Genomic DNA, 17,221 nt, shown 5'->3' on the forward strand with positions numbered 1-17,221 from the left:
GGGTGGGGAGGGGTGTCTCTTCCACTCTAGGGGATCCTGGGACACTGCGGCAGGATGGGTGGGCGGCCTTCAAGCCCCCTGGACAAGCGGCAGCAGCAGCACCTGAGGGGTGAGCCGGTGTGGGGACGGTTGGGTGGGGAGGGGGTTCAGGGTTGTCAGACGCATAGGATGCCCTATTAATGTGAATTCCAGATAAGCAATGAATGATTTTTTTTAGTAGAAGTATGTCTCAAATTTTGCATGAGGGTGAAATTATGCTAAAAAAAAAATTCCTTGTTTACCTGAAATTCAAATTTAACTGATGTCATGTGCTTTTATTTGGTAAATCTGGTAACCCAAATCAGGACATGGGTTTAGAGTGGAGGGCGTGGGCTTGGCGGGGGATGCCCTGGGCCCAGCCAGGTCCTGGGGGATAATCCTTCCAGGTGGGCAGGGACCAACAGATCCCTCTGCGTGGGCCCTGGGCACTAACGAGCAGTGCTGATTTGAGACAGCGGGTGATCAGTGCCTTCCATCCTCCTTGGCTGAGTACTTACTGGGTGCTGGGCACCAGGAATATGATGAACTCATGATCTAGATCAAGAAAGAAGGTCAAGTTATCATTACATGAATGGATTCAATAGGCTGTTATACAATGTTCAGGGTTTGTTTTTTTTCCATAGTGGCTTAAGGCAAAGATTTATTTCTCCCTCCTATGGAGTGGTACAGTGGCAGGCAGGCTGATAAAAGTCAGACAACCCAGCTTCTCCCATCTCATGTCTCTGTCATGCGTGGCTTCTGTGCCACAGAAAGGCTGCTGAAGCTCTAGTCATTGGGTCCACATTCTGGGCAGCAAAATGGATTGTTTTACCTGCAGTCAAGTGAGTGCATCTTAGGAGACAGCTTGAAGAACTTTAACATCTGTGTGAACACCTCTTAGATCAGGATACAGAATATCTCTGTCACCCCAGAAAATTTCCATGTGCTAGGGTAAGGTTTTTAAAAGATTTTGAAAATTTCTCTAGGTGAGGAGTGTGAAAAAAATTTTCAGGTGCAATGGAACTGTTCATGATCTCGATAATGGCAGTGGTTTCTGGGTGTGGACACTTGTGAAATCTCATTGAATTCTATGCTTCATGCAATTAAAGTTTGTTGTACATTAGTTATAAATTAAGCCGGAGTCCCTTAACTCCCACCCCATCCCCATGTGGATGGAAACAGGCAGCAGAGGATTAGGGGTGAATGGAATTTGGAGCGTGTCTTGTGGGGTAGCTTTGGGGTCTGGGGTGAGAGTAGAAGCCCACCAATTACTTCCATCCTGTTCTGCTTTCCTCTGGCAGGGGCCTGATTCAGCCACCTCACTGTCCCCTTATCCCTGCAGGCCAGGTGGATGCCCTGCTGAAGAACTTCCTGCCCCAATACCGCGTGCAGCTAGCAGCCTCCATCCTGCGACAGATTTCCCAGGAGCTGGTCCCCCAGGAGCTGGCTGGAGGCCAGCTGCTGCACAGCAAAGTGAGTGCCACAAACGGGGGTAGAGGGCTGCCGCGTGAGCGAGGCTGCGGAGGCTGTTGGTTCAGTGTTGGGGGGGTGGCCCTCCTCCTGCCTTTGTCCTTGCTGGTGCCACAGCCTGGGGTGACTATAACATTCACTGGCATGTCCTGGGATGGGCGCTGGAGACAGAGCAGAGACCAAAACAGATCCCACTCTGCCCTCTAGGGCTCATGGTCTGATTGGGAAAAATGACCCCAAACAAGTTAACATATCATGACACAGGATAACTTCTGATAGGTACTGGGAAAACAAGAGGAAGGGCGCTGTTGGGTGTGGGAAGTTGAGGAGCAGGGGGCCCCTCCGAACTGGGATGCAAAGGATGAGAAGGAGCCAGATCTGGAGCCCAGAATGGGACGGGAGTTCTAGGCAGAGGGTGCAGCCGATGCAAAAGGCCTGAGGTTGGAAAAGCCTTGCCCTGTCTGAGTGCCACTCTCAGGGACAGAGCACAGCCACTGGACACCCATATTTTTGTATATGCGGTGACCTCTGCGTAGTGCACTTTCCATTCCTCCTTGTACTTCAGCTGCCACGTCTTCCAAGAAGCCTTCCCGGGTTGCCATTGCCCACCCCTGTCCCCGAGTCAGGCACCTCCTCTGAGACCCCCATCCCACTGCCCCTCCAGCAGAGCGCCAGGTCATACATTAGTCACCTTCATTGGTCTGGTCCACCAGGGCAGGGGCCAGGCTTTGTCCCCCCTCCCGCCCACCTCCATCCCTCATGCCCACATGGTGCCTGCACATAGTAGGGGTGCAGGGACAGTCTGTGGATAGAACAAATGAGCCTGGGGCTGCCTGGTCCCAGCTCCACATGTCTGCTGAGCTGGCAGTGGCACCCAGAGCTTCCAGGGGCCCAGCACAACTTAGTCCTCACAAGCCCAGCAGATGGGTCTTTGACCAACAAGGAAACCGAGGCACGGAAAGGCAAAGTGACCTGTCCGGTGTCATACTGCCAGCAAGAGGCAGAGGCATGATTTGAGGTCGGAGCTCATACTCCTTACAGACCCTGGGTCCCCTGGCCCATCAGGGCGCTGAGTTTTCCCACCTCTCTCAAGTGGCACTGTGGACATAGAGCCCCCTCCCATCCAGAGCTCTTTCTGTTCCTCTTGGGGCATCATGGGGCCCAGGCGTCACCCCCACCTGCATCTTACAGCACCTGCTGGCTCCTGCCACCTGGGCCAGGGCACAGCTGCTGTCGGGTTTCAAGCAGCGTGGAGGGACTTCCCCTTGCTTCAGTGTGAGCATTTTGTATAATACTTATTTTATATATAATTTTAATAATAGCATTTAACAACATTTTAATGATAATTCTCAGAGCTGGGAAAAGGTAGAGAGAATTGTTAACAAACACCTGAGTTCTAACCACTCTGCCAAAGAATTAAAATATTACAATTGCCGTTCATTGATTCACCAACCATTTATCACCAGGCGCTGCCCTGGGACCCCGTGATGACACAAAACCCACAATTCAGGTGGCCAGATAGTAAGAAGAGTGACAAAGGAAATGAAATGAGACAAAGGAAGTGAAATGAGACAAAGAAAATGTCCCCCCTCCTGAGGGCAGTGTCTCTGGACAGAGGCCTGGCCTTCTCCCATAAGGTTAAACTACACTTGCCCCCCCCCCCCCCCCCCCCCCCCAGCAACCCCGCCTGTATCAGTTATTTAATCCTGTGTAACAATATACTACAAATCAGTAGCTTAAAGCGACACGTATTTATTATCTCACAGTTGCAGTGAGTCAGGAATCTGCACACACTTCCCCGAGTCCTTTCTTCCAGCGTCTCTCACAGGCTGCAGTCAAGATGTTGGTCAGCGCTGGGTCTCATCGGAGGCTCCAGTGGGGAAGCGCCTGCTTCCAGGGGAAGAGGGATGACGGGAACACCGCCTCTGGGGCTGCGCTTGGAAGGGCCGCAGCCAAGTGCATGCTAGGAGAGTGCTTGATAAAGAATGGGAGTGCCGCACCACCCAAGCGCCCTGTACTTAGTGGCACCCGCGACACACTGGGAGCTGTCACGTGGTCTGGACACTGGGACGCTGGCCAGTGGCCCTGACATCCGAGGGCCCCTTCTTCCACAGAAGCTCCCCCGAGTCCGTGAGCACCGAGGGCCCCTGATCCAGCTACAGGGCCACCCACCCCAGTGGCAGCCAATCTTCTGTGTCCTGCGTGGGGATGGCCGCCTGGAGTGGTTCAGCCACAGGGAGGTATGTGAGTGGCCTGTGTCCCTTTGGTCTCCAGGTTCTCCATCCCACCCTCCGCAGCATGGGCTTGGGGTCCAGATACCAGCAGAGCTCCCACTCCTATTTTCGATCATCTCTCCTGATGGAGGGCCCCTATGTGCTTGGTTTGGGGTGGGCGGCCATTTCCTGTTGTGACAGGTGGGTAAACAGAGGCCCAGGACAGGGGTAGGGGCTTACTCATGGTCAGCAGCAGAACTGAGGCTAAAACCACGTGCGGCCTCTGCATGTCACGCCCACGCCCCGCGTCCTGGCTGGGGAGTCCATTCAGGTCGCTTTGTGGGGGGATGCAGTTTCCGCTTCTGTCAATGAGTGATGATGTCTGCGAGGCAAGGGCTGCGCTGACTCCATGGGACAGATAACCCTCATGTAGCACGTGGGGCTGGCCCAGTGCTCCGGGGAGGCTGGGTGCTCTGCTGTGGGGGAGGGGCACAGTGAGGGGCAGAGGCAGGGAGGGGAGGTGGAGGATTTCCCCAGCTGACCCCGAACCTTCCCCTGATCCTGCGCCGAGACATGGAAGCCACAGTTTAGACCGGTCCAAAGCAATTCTTTGGACACCTTTTATAGGAGTATGAAAATGGGAGCCGCCCTCTGGGCTCCACGGCCCTGACAGGGTACACAGTCCTGACTTCCCAGCGTGAATATCTCCACCTGTTGGACACTCTCTGCCCAGAATCCTCAGGTAAGCCTCCTGGGGATCCCAAGAGTAGGTTTTTCTACTTCAGTGCTGTTGACTCTGGGGCCTGAGCATTCTTTGCCGTGGGGGCCGCCCTGTGCGCAGTAGGGTGTTGAACAGCATCCCTGGTCTCCACCAGCTAGATGCCAATAGCAGCCCCTACCCCAAATGCGACAACAAAACATGTCTTTGGACACTGCCAAGTGTCCCTTGGGGGGCAGCGTTGTTTCTGGGAAGCATTCCCGCTCTAGAAGGAGAAACATCCACTCTCATCCACTGGACCAGAATCAAAATAGCAAAAGCCAAAAACAAAACCTGGTGTCGGCAAGCATGTGGGGAGATGGCCGCTGGTGGGGGGGACATCTCACAGGCCCGGTGGCAGGTGTGTTGCTCAGTCCAGCGTTTCCAGCAGAGTTGTCCCTCCCTCCCTCCCTCCTTTCATTCTCTCTTCTCCTCCCCCCCCTTCATTCTGTCTCTTTTTCGCTAACTTCCTCCCTCCCTCCCTTCCTTCTTTCCTCACTCCTTCTATTACCCCTTCTCCTTCTCCCTCCCTCCATTATCCCTTTGCCAGTCCCTCCCCTGTCCTCTCTCCCTTGTCCTCCCTTTCTCCCTCCTCCTCCCTCCCAAGACACACTGTGCAGGAGCAGGGAAAGGAGAAGCATAACTGGGCTGGATGCTTCTGATGAGGGCCTGTCTTATCTCACTGAGTCTGCCCAGCAGGCAACCCCATCACTAGCTACCTCATTCTACAGATGTGCCCACCGAGGCTGAGGACTGTCACACAGTTAATAAGGGTCAGAGCCAGAACTGTACCCTTTGCTTCACTGAGGAGCTATCTTGCCACCAAATAATGCACATGCACAAACAAGGACAGTCTACAGAAATGATGAGGATGTTGCAAACATTGGAATCCACCCACAGACCATTGTTTGGGGTTGATTAAATAAATTATGGCCGGGCCTTTAGAAAGGAAAGCTGTGCCGCTGCTGGAGGCGTCCCACATGTGCGCAGGAGCAAAAGGCCACTTAAAGACCAGAAGACTCCATCTTGTTACAACAATGCATCCCCCATTAAATTTGTGCAGATTTTAAAATTTAGAGTAATGTCCTCCAAACTGTTAACAGCTATAGTTGTCCCTGGGACCTATGGTTAAAGGGCTGGGGTGACCAGGAACTTCCACCTTCTGGATTATTATTTTTTTACTACAGTCTGTGTGTATTACTCTAGAACTCAGAACACAACAATGCGGATGGATATAGGAGACCCAAAATAAATTAACTGAAACTAAAGTCCCTCATTGTGGTCCTCCCAGCCATTCTAGGTCATCGATAACCCTTTGGACCCACTTTTGAATCCATTTTACAGGGTCAGAGAGATGAAAAACTGTGCCCAATGCATAGAAAATGGTTTGGCCAAGTTTGAACCTGGGCAAGGCTGGCTCCACCCACCCCCCCTGCAAGCAGGGGGCAGATCGCATGCCAACTGGCATAGGTTGTTGGTGGCTGCTGAGGCCACTGTGCTGAGAGGGATGCAGAGGCTGGGATACAGTGCCGGGATGGGCTGCTCATGGCTGCCCCAGGCACATCTCCCCCTGAGACTGAGCTGGAATGAGAACACTGTAGTTATAATGGCAGGGGTCATGCATAATGAGCAACTGCCTGTGCCAGCATTTCTTCTAAGTATTTCATGGTTATTTTCTCCTAGTGAATGAGTGATTGTAGAGCAAATGAATGAAGATGTGATTCCTCTGTCTGCTTTCAGGAGACCATACACAGGAAGAGCCTGAGCCCCTCCTGGAAGTGCCCGTGGACTTTCCCCTGTTCTTGCAGCACCCCTTCCGGAGGCACCTCTGTTTCTCTGCAGCCACAGGAGAGACGCAGCGCGCGTGGAGGCTAGCCCTGCAGGGCGCCATCCGGCTTCGTGGCACAGGTGGGTCCCAGGGAAGGTCAGGCAGAGGTGGTGCTTGGAGTCTGGGGGCAGGTGGCCTTGCCCTTGCTGGATGTGGGATCCACTCCAAGTCTCAGTTTTCTTATCTATGCAATGGGGTGTGTGGGAGAGATAGATGGGATAGGGCTGTGATGGAGCACAGTTTTGTGGGAGCGTCCCCTGGGGGATCGCAGAGGGCTAATGTCAAAACTAGGGTCTGAAAAAGATGGGAAGCTCACCAGGTGATAAAGGGGAACAGGATAGACACATACCACTGGGCAGGCTGTTAACTGAACGTACCCAAATGGAGAGGCAGTGGGGTCTGCAGTGCAGCTTGGCCTGTGACTGCGGGCTGGGGATGCCTCTCCTACATTGTATAAAGGCCCCTTATGGGCCGACGATTGTCGTGAGGGAGAGTTATCCCTGCGGAGGGCATTTCTTGTGCAAAGGTCTGGAGGTGGGTGATACCTGGGTCTTTGGGACCTGGCGAGGAGGCGGAGAGCTTCCTTTCTCTTGGGGAAAAGGGGAGCTGGGCAGATGTGCCAGCAGTGGAGGGGCGGGCAGGCACTGAGGGGCAGCCTCTCCTCAACCCCAGTCCTGCAGCGGAGTCAGGCTCCCGCCGCCCATGCCTTCCTGGACGCCATACGGCTCTACCGGCAGCACAAAGGCCACTTTGGCCACGACGACATGACGCTGGGCTCGGACGCTGAGGTGAGTGCCGCGCAAGGCCGCACTGGGACCCCCAGAAGTTCACTTGGCCCTCAGTGGAGCCCACGGTCCCCTCTCCTGCAGGTGCTGACCGCAGTGCTGATGCGGGAGCTGCTGCCGGCACTGCGAGCTCAGACCCAGCCGGGCTTGCGGCGGGCCGGGCGCGCCAGGGCCTGGGCCTGGACCGAGGTACGCGCGGGATCGCGGAGGTGGGGCACGGACACACGGGGGGTGGGCGGGCGCGGAGGGATTGGGCGCCCGATCCGAGCCCCCAGCTTCGTCTTTCCCGCCGACTGTCATTTAAACTCTTTCCACGTCTCTCTGCGTCTCTGTCTCAATCCTTCCCTCCGCCCTCCACCCTCCACCCCGCCACATCTGCTGTCTCCCGCGCTCCTGGCCCATGGGGTCCCCTGGGCTGGTCCCGGCAGCTCCTGGATGCGGTTCACGCCGCCGTCCTGGCCGGCGCCTCTGCGGGGCTCCGCGCTTTTCAGCCCGAAAAAGACGAACTGCTCGCGGCCTTGGAGAGGACTATCCGCCCGGACGTGGACCACCTTCTGAGGCTGCGAGGGCGCGTGTCAGGGAAGCTGTCGGGTGAGATCGGGGGGTCGGAGCCTGAAGAGGCGTGGCCTAGAGGGGGCGGGGTCTGACTGCCCGAGGCTGGGAGCCGGAGAGGGGGAGAGGGGACCAAGTCAGTGTAAGGGGCGGGGCCTGGTGGGGCGGGGCCTGGGCAGGGAGGGACTGGGTTGGGACCTGAAAGAAAGCAGGGGAGCGGGGTGGGAGTAAGGGGCGGGGCCTAAAACTGGGACCGGAAGACCTGGCAAGGGTCGGATCAGAGAATGAAAGGGCGTGGCGTGAGGGGCGGGGACAAGGTGGGGGAAGGGTGTGGCCTTGAGGCTGCGACTAGATAAGGGCGGGGCCGTGAAAAACGGGTCGAGCAGTTGAGACCCTGACGGGAGAGTAGAGGAGACACTGGCAGTGGCATGTGTGTGACCTGGGTTATTGAGTCAGACGGCGGAGGTGGCTCCTGTTCCGCTCAGTTACAAAGAGAACGGAGTTGGAATTCGGACTCTGCCTTCCCTGCATGCGCCTCTGAGCTGACCCCACAGCACTCAAAGTCTGTTTCTCAGTGAAATGGGGTAGAGAGGGTGTTCGGAATCTGCGTTCCCATCCACCTCACCCTGCTGAGCCGAGGGTCTCCCCACGACTCCATTTGCGGAGCACCTTGCGAAGGAGACCCAGGCCAGTGTTTTCCACTCGCAGCCGAGGTCCAGGGCCCCCTGGAGTCGTGTCTATGCAGAAAGGTGGACGCGCAGCTGCCCCGAGTCACGCAGACTCTGTTGAACACTGTGAAAGCAGCACTCGCGGCGGTGCAGACACTCCTAGTCCAGGGCATGGACCGCCTGTCTTGCCACCTGCGTAGGAGCCCCTCGGGTGCCCGGCTGCGGAAGGAGGTGAGCTCTAGGTGTGAGGGTCTTTTTGGGCAGAGTGTTAACTTCATTGAAGAGTTGCATGAACGAACCTAGCATCTTTCTCTTTTGACAAGTTTCTCTTGAAAAACTTCGTAACAGCTTTTTTTTTCTAGGCTGCTTTTTACTTATAGTGGACCACCGTGCTATCATCATTAGGGCTCACTTCTTCTTTTTCATTAAAAATTTTTAAAAAATTTACCAACTCTGGTGGGGGGGAACGGAGGGAGGGAAGAGGGGGAGAGAGAGAGAGAGGGAGGAAGGGACATCAGCTTTTGTTGCTCCACTTATCCATGCATTCATTGGCTGACGCCTGCATGTACCCAACAGGGGACTGAAGTTGCAACCCTGATGCATCGGGACAATGCTCCAACCAACTGAGCCACTTGGCCGGAGGAGGGGTGGGGCAGCTTAAAACGTGGGGGAACGGAGTAAGATGACAAGAGTAGCACTTAATAATACCAGTCTGGAGTCACCTTCCTCCTAAACTCCTACTCTTGCCATTCCTCTTTTTAGCCAGAGCCCACCGTATCCCCAGAGAGTTCTGCTCCATGCAGCTGAGCTCTATCCTTCTGATATAAAATGAGTGCCTACTATACAACAGGAAGCTTGTTAAGCATCTATTTCATAATCACCTCCTTCAGGAACTTTCCCTGGCCTCTCTCTGCCTCTGCAGCTGCCTCTGCTTCCCTCCTCATGAAGGCATTTACACTACTGTGGTTGATTATCTACAGTCTATTTCTCCGTCTTTTCTGTGAGCTCCTTAAAGGCACAGCTGGTGTTAGATTACTCTATTTATGCGGGCCTAGGGCCTAACACAGAGAGGCTATCAAGTGGTGGGAGTAAGTGTCACAAGGGCTGAATACACCCATTTCCCCTCAGTCATGCCAGCACCGCAAATTAGCATTTTTCTAGGTTTTGCCATTTTATGTCCATCACACCATACCTCTCTGTTACTTTTATTGTGCATTTTTGTAGTAATAACCAAGGTAAGATGTGTTTCCATTTGTGTGCTTCCTTTGATGAATTAGCTGTGAGGTTTTTGGCCCTGCTTTTCCATCAGCTGGTGGTGTTTTTCTCACCTGACTGCCATTGGAGCGCAGGTTTACTCATTTGGTGAGATGCCGTGGGATCCAGAGCTGATGCAGACCTGCTACCGTGAGGCCGAGCGGAGCCGGGGCCGCCTGGGGAAGCTGGTGGCACCATTTGGCTTCTCTGGAGTACAAAGTCTGGTGTTTGGGGCCCAGGATCTCGCCCAGCAGGTGAGGGTGAGTGGGAGAATGAGAGGGTGGGTGGCAAGGACAGCCGCCTTCACTGAACAGGTGTCAGGTGCATGCTGGGGAGATCATGGTGACTGAGACAGACCTGGCCTTCTCTCGCTGGGCTCCCAGTGTCATGTAGACACGAGCCCATGACCAGGCAGTGACCACATGCAGTGGACAGGGCTGTGGTGGGGATGTACAAGGCGCTGTGGGAGCCCTGAGGATGCTTCTGATTCATCTCGAGGGTTGGGGGCACTTCCAGGGAAAGAGGGCTTCCAAGCTGGGGCAGCAATGGGGGGAGTGGGGGTCGGGGCATGTCCTGGTTAGAGGGAACAGTGTGTATAAGTGCTGGGAAGTGAGAAAGCTTTTCTGCATTTGGGGAAAATAAAGCAATTTAGAGACATTAGGTTGTAGGTTTCAAAAGAGGGCATAAAGGTGGGAGATGTGCCAGTGAGGTGGGTGGACATATGGGTCCGGGCCCTCGGTGTGAGGTTAAGAGGCTGGGCTCTATCAAAGGGGCAATGGGGAGCCATAGCAGGTGTGTAAGCAGAGGAGGGCCGAGACCAAATTCAAGGTTGGGAAGCCCCCCCTTGGGGAGCAGAGCTGTCAGGGGCAGGAGCGGAGGAGGCTTGAACTAGTTGGGTGCTGCTGGTGGAGAGAAGTGGGTGTGTTTTGAAACCCAAGGGGATGGGGCCTGCTAAGAGACATGGTGACTGAAAGGGGGAGGAGGCTGAACTCTGGTCCGCTCTCTGCTCCCCAGCCTGGGCACCCTGGTGCCACCCTCCAGAGGGAGGGTGCTTTCCACCAGTTTGCACATAGGCTCCCACTGACTGGATGATCCCTAGGTTCTGAGAGGAGGAGGTGCTACCGGTATTTTGTGAAACAAGAAGGAAGTTGAGGGAAGACGCTGGTGGGGACAGATTGGATGCTGAGAAGGTGTCAGCTGGGCAGCAATGAGGCTGATAAGGCCAGAGGGTGGATTACCTAGGACTCATCCCAGCTCCTCCTCCCACAGCTCATGGCTGACGCCGTGGCCACCTTCCTGCAGCTAGCTGACCAGTGTCTGACCACGGCCCTGGACTGCAGCCAGGCTGCCCAGCAGCTGGAGAAAGTCAGGGGGTGGGTGCTAAAGGTGAGACCCGTCGGGGAGGGCACGGACATGGGCCTGGGAGCCCAGATAGCCACTGGCTAGCCACTGTGTGTGTCATGCAGAAGTTCCAGTCGGACAGTAGCTCAGTGCAGAGGAGGTTCGTCTGCAGGTGGCAGATCTGCATCTTTTTGCCCTTTGTGCTGAGCCAGCTGGAGCCAAGCTGCAAAGCGGTAAGCGAATGGGGGACCTGCAGGCAGGTCCTGCAGGGCGACCAAGTGTCCGTGTCTCTCTGTAAAGTGGGCAGAGTGCTCGCTCTCTCATAGAACCACTGTGACAATTAGAGACATTTGCACCCTGAGTTCTGGGGCTCCACTGGGCTCCCACTATGCCCTCTGTTTCTCCCATGACAGTGCTTAGTATCTGTCACTTGAGAGCTGGGGTGAGGGCACATGCATCACATATTAGCTGGTGACACAAGTTTCAGGAAAAGGAGGAGGCAGAGGGAGTGCATGTGTGTGTCGGGGGGGGCGGTGTCCGGTGGTCACGGAGGCTCTCCCTGGAAAGGTGACACTTGACAGGCAGTGAGCTGACGGCATGAGTCATGTCCTGCAGAAGGGCATTCCAGACAGAGGGCACAGCACGTGCAAAGGCCCTGAGGTAGGTAGGTAGGCCTGTGCCTGGTGTGTTCGGGGAACAGTGAGGAGGCCAGTGTGGCTGGAGGTCCGTGAGTGAGGCAGTGGGAAAGAGGTGGGAGGTCACAGGGGCCTGGCCGCAAAGGGCTTAGGGGCGCCAGGCAGGGATTGGCCTCAGGTGCTAATGGGCTCCTCTAGAGGAAGTGGCTGTGGGGGCCCCGGAGGAGACCCCTGTGCTATTCCTGTTGAAGTGAGATACACTTTGTTTCATCAATCTGCACAGCAGCTGAGAGAATATGGGCCAAGGAGTCCATTTTAAAGATGAGTAAAGTGAGGCTCCAGGCCACCCAGGTACTTATGGCCAGGGCTGGAGCTGGCACGGCACCCACAGAGCTGCCCACCCCTCCAGCCCAGCCCCTCACCACCTGCGTTCCAGGAGCTGCCTGCATTTGAAGGGGATGTTCTTGCTGTGGGCAGCCCCGCCCTGACCATCGAGGGCATCTATGAGGATGTCATTCGAGGGGCCCTCCTACAGAGGATCGACAGAGGTGAGCCCCGTCCCCTACGGCTCAGGGGAACCTGGTGACCCAGGGCTGTGTACACTGAGCCCTACCATGGTCCCCGCTGCCTCACTTCCTGTGAGCACGGGCCTTTTTACTGAAGGTCTGGACTGGGACAGAGGTAGACAAGCCTAGACAGGCAGTGACAGAAGCTCCCTGAATGAGGGCATTGGAACGAGGCTCTCAGCAGGGCGTGGGACTTCTCAGGATGAGTGGAAGTAGGCCACATTCAAAATCTGCAGATAGACATTCACACGTAGTCTTTCAACAACTACCGCCTGTGTTTCTGTGAGCTGGTCCTGAGGCCCCGAGTTCTTGGGCTGGGGGTAGGTCTCGCAGGACTTCCTGCCCTGGGAAAAGGCTCCAGAGCCATCTCTCTTTCCTCCTGCTTTGTCTTTTCCCTCATGATGCAATGTCTGTGCCCGCTGAGACGAGTGCATTAACTTGAGGCTGAGCAGTGTGCAACGGTGATTCGGGGAATGTCCCCGCATCCACGTGGCTCACTCAGAGGAAGGAAAAGACAACAGGAGGCGAGGAGACTGGAGGCTGCCAAGGCGGACATGCGGGGGCTTGAATGACAGGCAGAGGAGTTTAGACTTTTCTGGGCAGGCAGTAGGAAGCCATGGAGGGTGTGTGAGCAGAGGGTGAAAGTAGCCAGACTGAAAATGAGGGACAAGGCTGAGGGCACGGTCCTGGGGACAAATGATGGGCCCAAGCAGCGACAGCCACTGAGAAGTTGGAGCCCAGAGATGAGGATGAGACAGGAGCCGGGTGCTAGGATTGCTGGCCTGGGTGTCACCAAGTACATGGGAGGGGGCACAACCTGGGGGCGGAGGGAAGAGTAAAGGGAAGCGTCCCAGAGAGCCTGTACTTGAAGGACACAGAGAGGAAGAAGAGACACAGAGCAGTTTGAGAGGTGAGAGCAGGATTCTGGGAGGCAGGGAGTAAGGGTGAGGATGTGGGTTCCGTTTGTGGGTAGCCACTTAAAATGGAAAGAGGCTATTCTCTGATTGGAAAAAAAAATCCAGACAGGTGACACCTCCATTTCCAGAGGTTTTTCCGCGTCCTTAGGGAGTTTGATCCCCAGTGGATTTGTGGCATCTGCTTGGAGTGCAGTGTTTTGAGGTGGAGCTGGTAGCATCCGGCTCAGTGAAGATGCTGGGGGTCAGCCAGCAATGCCTGCCATGGGCACAGGCACGGAGAGAGGCTTGGAGAAGCCACTTGATTAGGGGTCCTGGCTGAGCCATTTCCACCATCCTTTGCCTTCTTGTGGCTTCTGTGGGAGAATGAGTACATGGAAGCCCTTTGATGCCGCGGCTTCTCCAGGTGGACCCAGGGGTTATCTGTTGTTTTAGAACTGAAAAAGGCCCTGGGTGCCAGCGATGTGTCCTGTGCTCCGGATGGCTGCTCGGAGGTCCCATAGAACCAGACAGAAGCAGGTGAGGAACTCACAGGTTCTTGGGTCATGCCAGTGAATTGCTGGGGGTAGGGAGGCATTTACAGGGCCTCCCTGCATAGGATGGTCCAAAGTGTAGGTTCCTGCCCTGACCGGAGTGGCTTAGTTGGTTGGGTATCTACCTGCAAGGCAAAAGGTCACCAGTTTGATTCCTGATCAGGGCACATGCCTGGGTTGCGGGTTCTGTCCTTGGTTGGGGGCATGTGAGAGGAAACTGATCGGTGTTTCTCTTACGCATCACTGTTTCTCTCCCTCAACCTCTCCCTCCCTTAAAAATAAATAAATAAAATCTTTAAAGAAAAAGTGTAGGTTCCTGGATGGAACAGCATCCATCTGTCTCCTGATGTGGCTGGTCTGGCCAAGGTCATTGTAAACAAGGGTAGCGGAGCCCTGGCTGGTGTAGCTCAGTGGAGTGAGCACTGGCCTGCAAACCAGGGAGTCGCTGGTTCGATTCCCAGTCAGGGCGCATGCCTGGGTTGTTGGCCAAGGTCCCCAGCAGGGGGGGTATGAGATGCAGCCATGCATTGATATTTCTCTCCCTCTCTAAAAAATAAATAAAACCTTAAAACAAGGGCAGTGGGGACAGAGAGAGGGACCTTCTAAGTCCAGGCTCTGACATGCACATGAATTTGTGTCCCATCTTGTCTGGCCAAAACTCAGTGGGGCCTCTTCTAGCAACTGCTAATCCCCAACACTGAAAGGAGAGATTGTGCTGATGGGAGCCTTGAGTTCACCAGAGCAAGGGCTCTGCAAGGTGGGAGCAGGATTCTACAGTGGCTCACAGCTCCCTTGGGAGTTGCTGCTGTAAGAGCCTTGGGAACCTACCCAGCTAAACTGCACCCATGCTCTTTACCCATGGAAACTCTGAGATAACAGACGTGCATTATTTTCAGCTGCTAATTTTTTGGGGGGCCATTTGTTATGCAGCTATAGCTAACTAATGCATATCTAGGACAGCATCCTGTAGTCAGTTGCTGCAGATAAACTGATGAATATTTATACTCACTGGGATGAGCAAAGATTAAGCAGCCTTACAAAGACTTCTTGGTGTCAGAATGCTTTTTTTTTTTTTTTGGTTTGCAACTGGCAATGAGAGTTCATAGGTGAGCTCCCTACTATATGTAACCAGAACCTAAGCGATGGTGGATTTTGCTTCTAGTCTTTCCTTGTAACAGGTAATGTCACAGGGGATGACCTCATGCTTACTTTTCAGGCAAGTGCAGGTCTTTGGGTAAACACCCAATGTGAAATCTTGTGGTTTAGAGCACGTGAGCTTGCCTTTCTAGTAGTGATCTCCAGGACTCTCTCCATTGGCGTGACCCCCCTGGTTGCTGCCCCTCATCCATGTGCAGGTGGCTGATTTCCCCACAGGCTGCACAGGCTGTCAGATGACTTGGACTTTCTCATACCTTTTGGGTGGAAAATGGTGTCTTGTCTTCATTTTAATGAGCACATCTTAGAGATGAAGATAAGCATCTTTTCATGTGTTCAGGGGCTGCGTTTAGCTCCTCTTGAAGCTCCAGTCCTGTTCTTGGCTCACTTATGTTCTAGGTGCTTATAAATTAAGTTTTTGTTGGTAATATCCCATTTACTGAGCATTTATTATGTGCCAGGCATTTGATGTGTCCCATTTTTTAGAAACCTTATGACACTTTCCATTTTACAGATGAGGAAACTGAAGCTCAGAGAGAGACTTGCCCCAAACAGCCAGGCTCCCGCACTGAGGTCCAGCCACTCCGCCCACTGCTGCCTCCAGGGACACTCCGGAGCCGAATCTGCCTACAACCACCTTGTTACCAATGGAGACGTGTCTACTAGTGAAATTTCTGAGTCTTATGAACGATTTTAAGGCCTTCATAACCACCTCACCTCCACCTCACTCCTTTCTTGAAAGGCTGTGCCTTTTTATATCCCCACCAGCAGCATTTGTGCATATTCTCCAGATCCTTTCCAAACATTAGGAATTTTCATAAAAGAAAAAAAGTCGATTTCATAGGCACACACATTTTATTTTATTTTTATTTTGAATATCTTTGATGACTGAAATGAATCTAAAAATGTGTATTGGGCATTTATATGTTTGGGGGTTTCTTTTTAAATTGAATTGTCTGTTCATGGTTTTACCTACTTTTTTCTTCAGGAGAGTTTATCTTTTTCTTATTGTTCCTCGATAACTCTGTATTTTTAATCATGTTACAGACATTTTTTCTCAGCTTGCTGTTGGCCTTTTGGGATTGTCTGCTTGCTCCAAATTTTAACCCGGTATCAAGTTTCTCAAGCCGAGAGAACTTTTATTGACTTCCCTCTGCTTGCCAGAAAAGTCATCTGTCCCCTCCAGGTTGGCAGCTTCTCTATATCACAAGCCTTCCAGCTGCTTCCGGAGCAGGTTCCGGAGAGATTTCCCCAATGTTCTTCTCAGTTCAGCTTTCCAAGGGAGACCTGCACACTGCACAGAGGTGGTTTCCTCCCATTCTGTCCTGGAGTTTTGAGCCTCCCCCAAGAGAATAAGGTTTTCCTCACATTTCCTGGCGTGTCCTCTCCACCACCATCTTCTGAGATACATTTGTGCTTCACCGCCTTGTCCACCTGGCTTTTTACCCGGGATGTGGATGTTACTCTGGAAAAGTTGCAGCAACAAGAATTTGTCATCCTGCCCACTATGAGAAAAATCACTGCTTTTCCCCGGGGTCAAAATCCTTTCAGTCTTTTCTCAGTGTATCAGGACGGGATGCACTTGTCACCCTATTTTTCTTGCTTAATTTGACAGATCTGTCATTGCCAGACCCATAGAGAATCCTTTTTTTTTTCCTTTTTTGGTCTTTTTTTATGGGAAGTTTCAAACATGGCTCAAAAGCAGAGACCCTCACTGTGCCCCCACTAACGATGACCAAATTTGGCCCCATCCCTTTCCTCCACTCAATCATGTAACCAGTAAAGATTGGGCTGCCTTTCTGAAATATTCAGCCAAAAACTTAACTTGTGCAGCTAATTGCTGCAGAAAACAGAAGCAAAAGAGGGAAGAGTAATTAGAGGGAGGGCATGGACAAGGGGAAGAACACTGAGAGGAGGGGTGAATTAGGCTGGGAGATTTGGGGCTTTTTTGGTCAAGCTCACTGCCCAATCTTGCGTCATTCTTTGATGGACAGCCAGGACACACAACCTGTGCCCTGAATTTTACTCAGCAATATTAACCCTCTACTATGCACACAGTAACGAATATACATCTGAGCATCATTCTTGAAACTTAATTTTAAAGAATGACCCCAACATGATCAATTAGAAAATACATTCGAGTACTGGAAAACAATCTCCTGGTAGCATATCTATGGAAAAGCCCATCTTGCTTCCAGAGCACGTGCTCAGCACGTTAAAGCATCACTTGGCTCCTCTTCATGCCAACTCTGTCGGATCAGTATAACCCCAGTGTACAGGTGGACATATTGAGACTCATACAGCGAGCCTCGGGCGCGGGAGGCTGGGACTACGCGCTTAATACCCAACAAACCCTTCAGGGAAACCCAGGGAGGTCGGGGACCCAGGATTGTAAAATTCACGTTGCAGCTAGGGAAACTGAGAGTCAGCTCTTTCGGATCCCAAACCAGGTTCTAACTATCCAGGTTCTCCTGGTAGAAGTCTGGGGCTTGTACAAATAAAAGTTAGGCGGCACAGCAGGTGTGGGTCCCA

At 53.4% G+C, this 17,221-nt stretch overlaps 1 protein-coding gene across 1 annotated transcript; it reads left to right on the forward strand.

Moving 5' to 3' along the window:
- Positions 1-54: 54 nt before the first annotated feature.
- Positions 55-15,529, forward strand: NIBAN3 (niban apoptosis regulator 3). Its single transcript, XM_054578870.1, is given in 15 exon segments — positions 55-109; positions 1,361-1,491; positions 3,603-3,728; positions 4,329-4,443; positions 6,199-6,366; positions 6,959-7,074; positions 7,156-7,260; positions 7,500-7,662; positions 8,332-8,522; positions 9,641-9,799; positions 10,815-10,931; positions 11,012-11,119; positions 11,958-12,069; positions 13,437-13,520; positions 15,204-15,529. Coding segments are annotated over 15 exon segments (1,902 nt in total). The 3' UTR covers positions 15,356-15,529.
- The last annotated feature ends 1,692 nt before the right edge of the window (positions 15,530-17,221 follow it).

Source organism: Pteronotus mesoamericanus, unplaced genomic scaffold (assembly GCF_021234165.1).
Source record: "Pteronotus mesoamericanus isolate MK-2021 breed Mesoamerican mustached bat unplaced genomic scaffold, CSHL_Meso_final contig_502, whole genome shotgun sequence".
NCBI classification, from domain to species: Eukaryota; Metazoa; Chordata; class Mammalia; order Chiroptera; family Mormoopidae; genus Pteronotus; species Pteronotus mesoamericanus.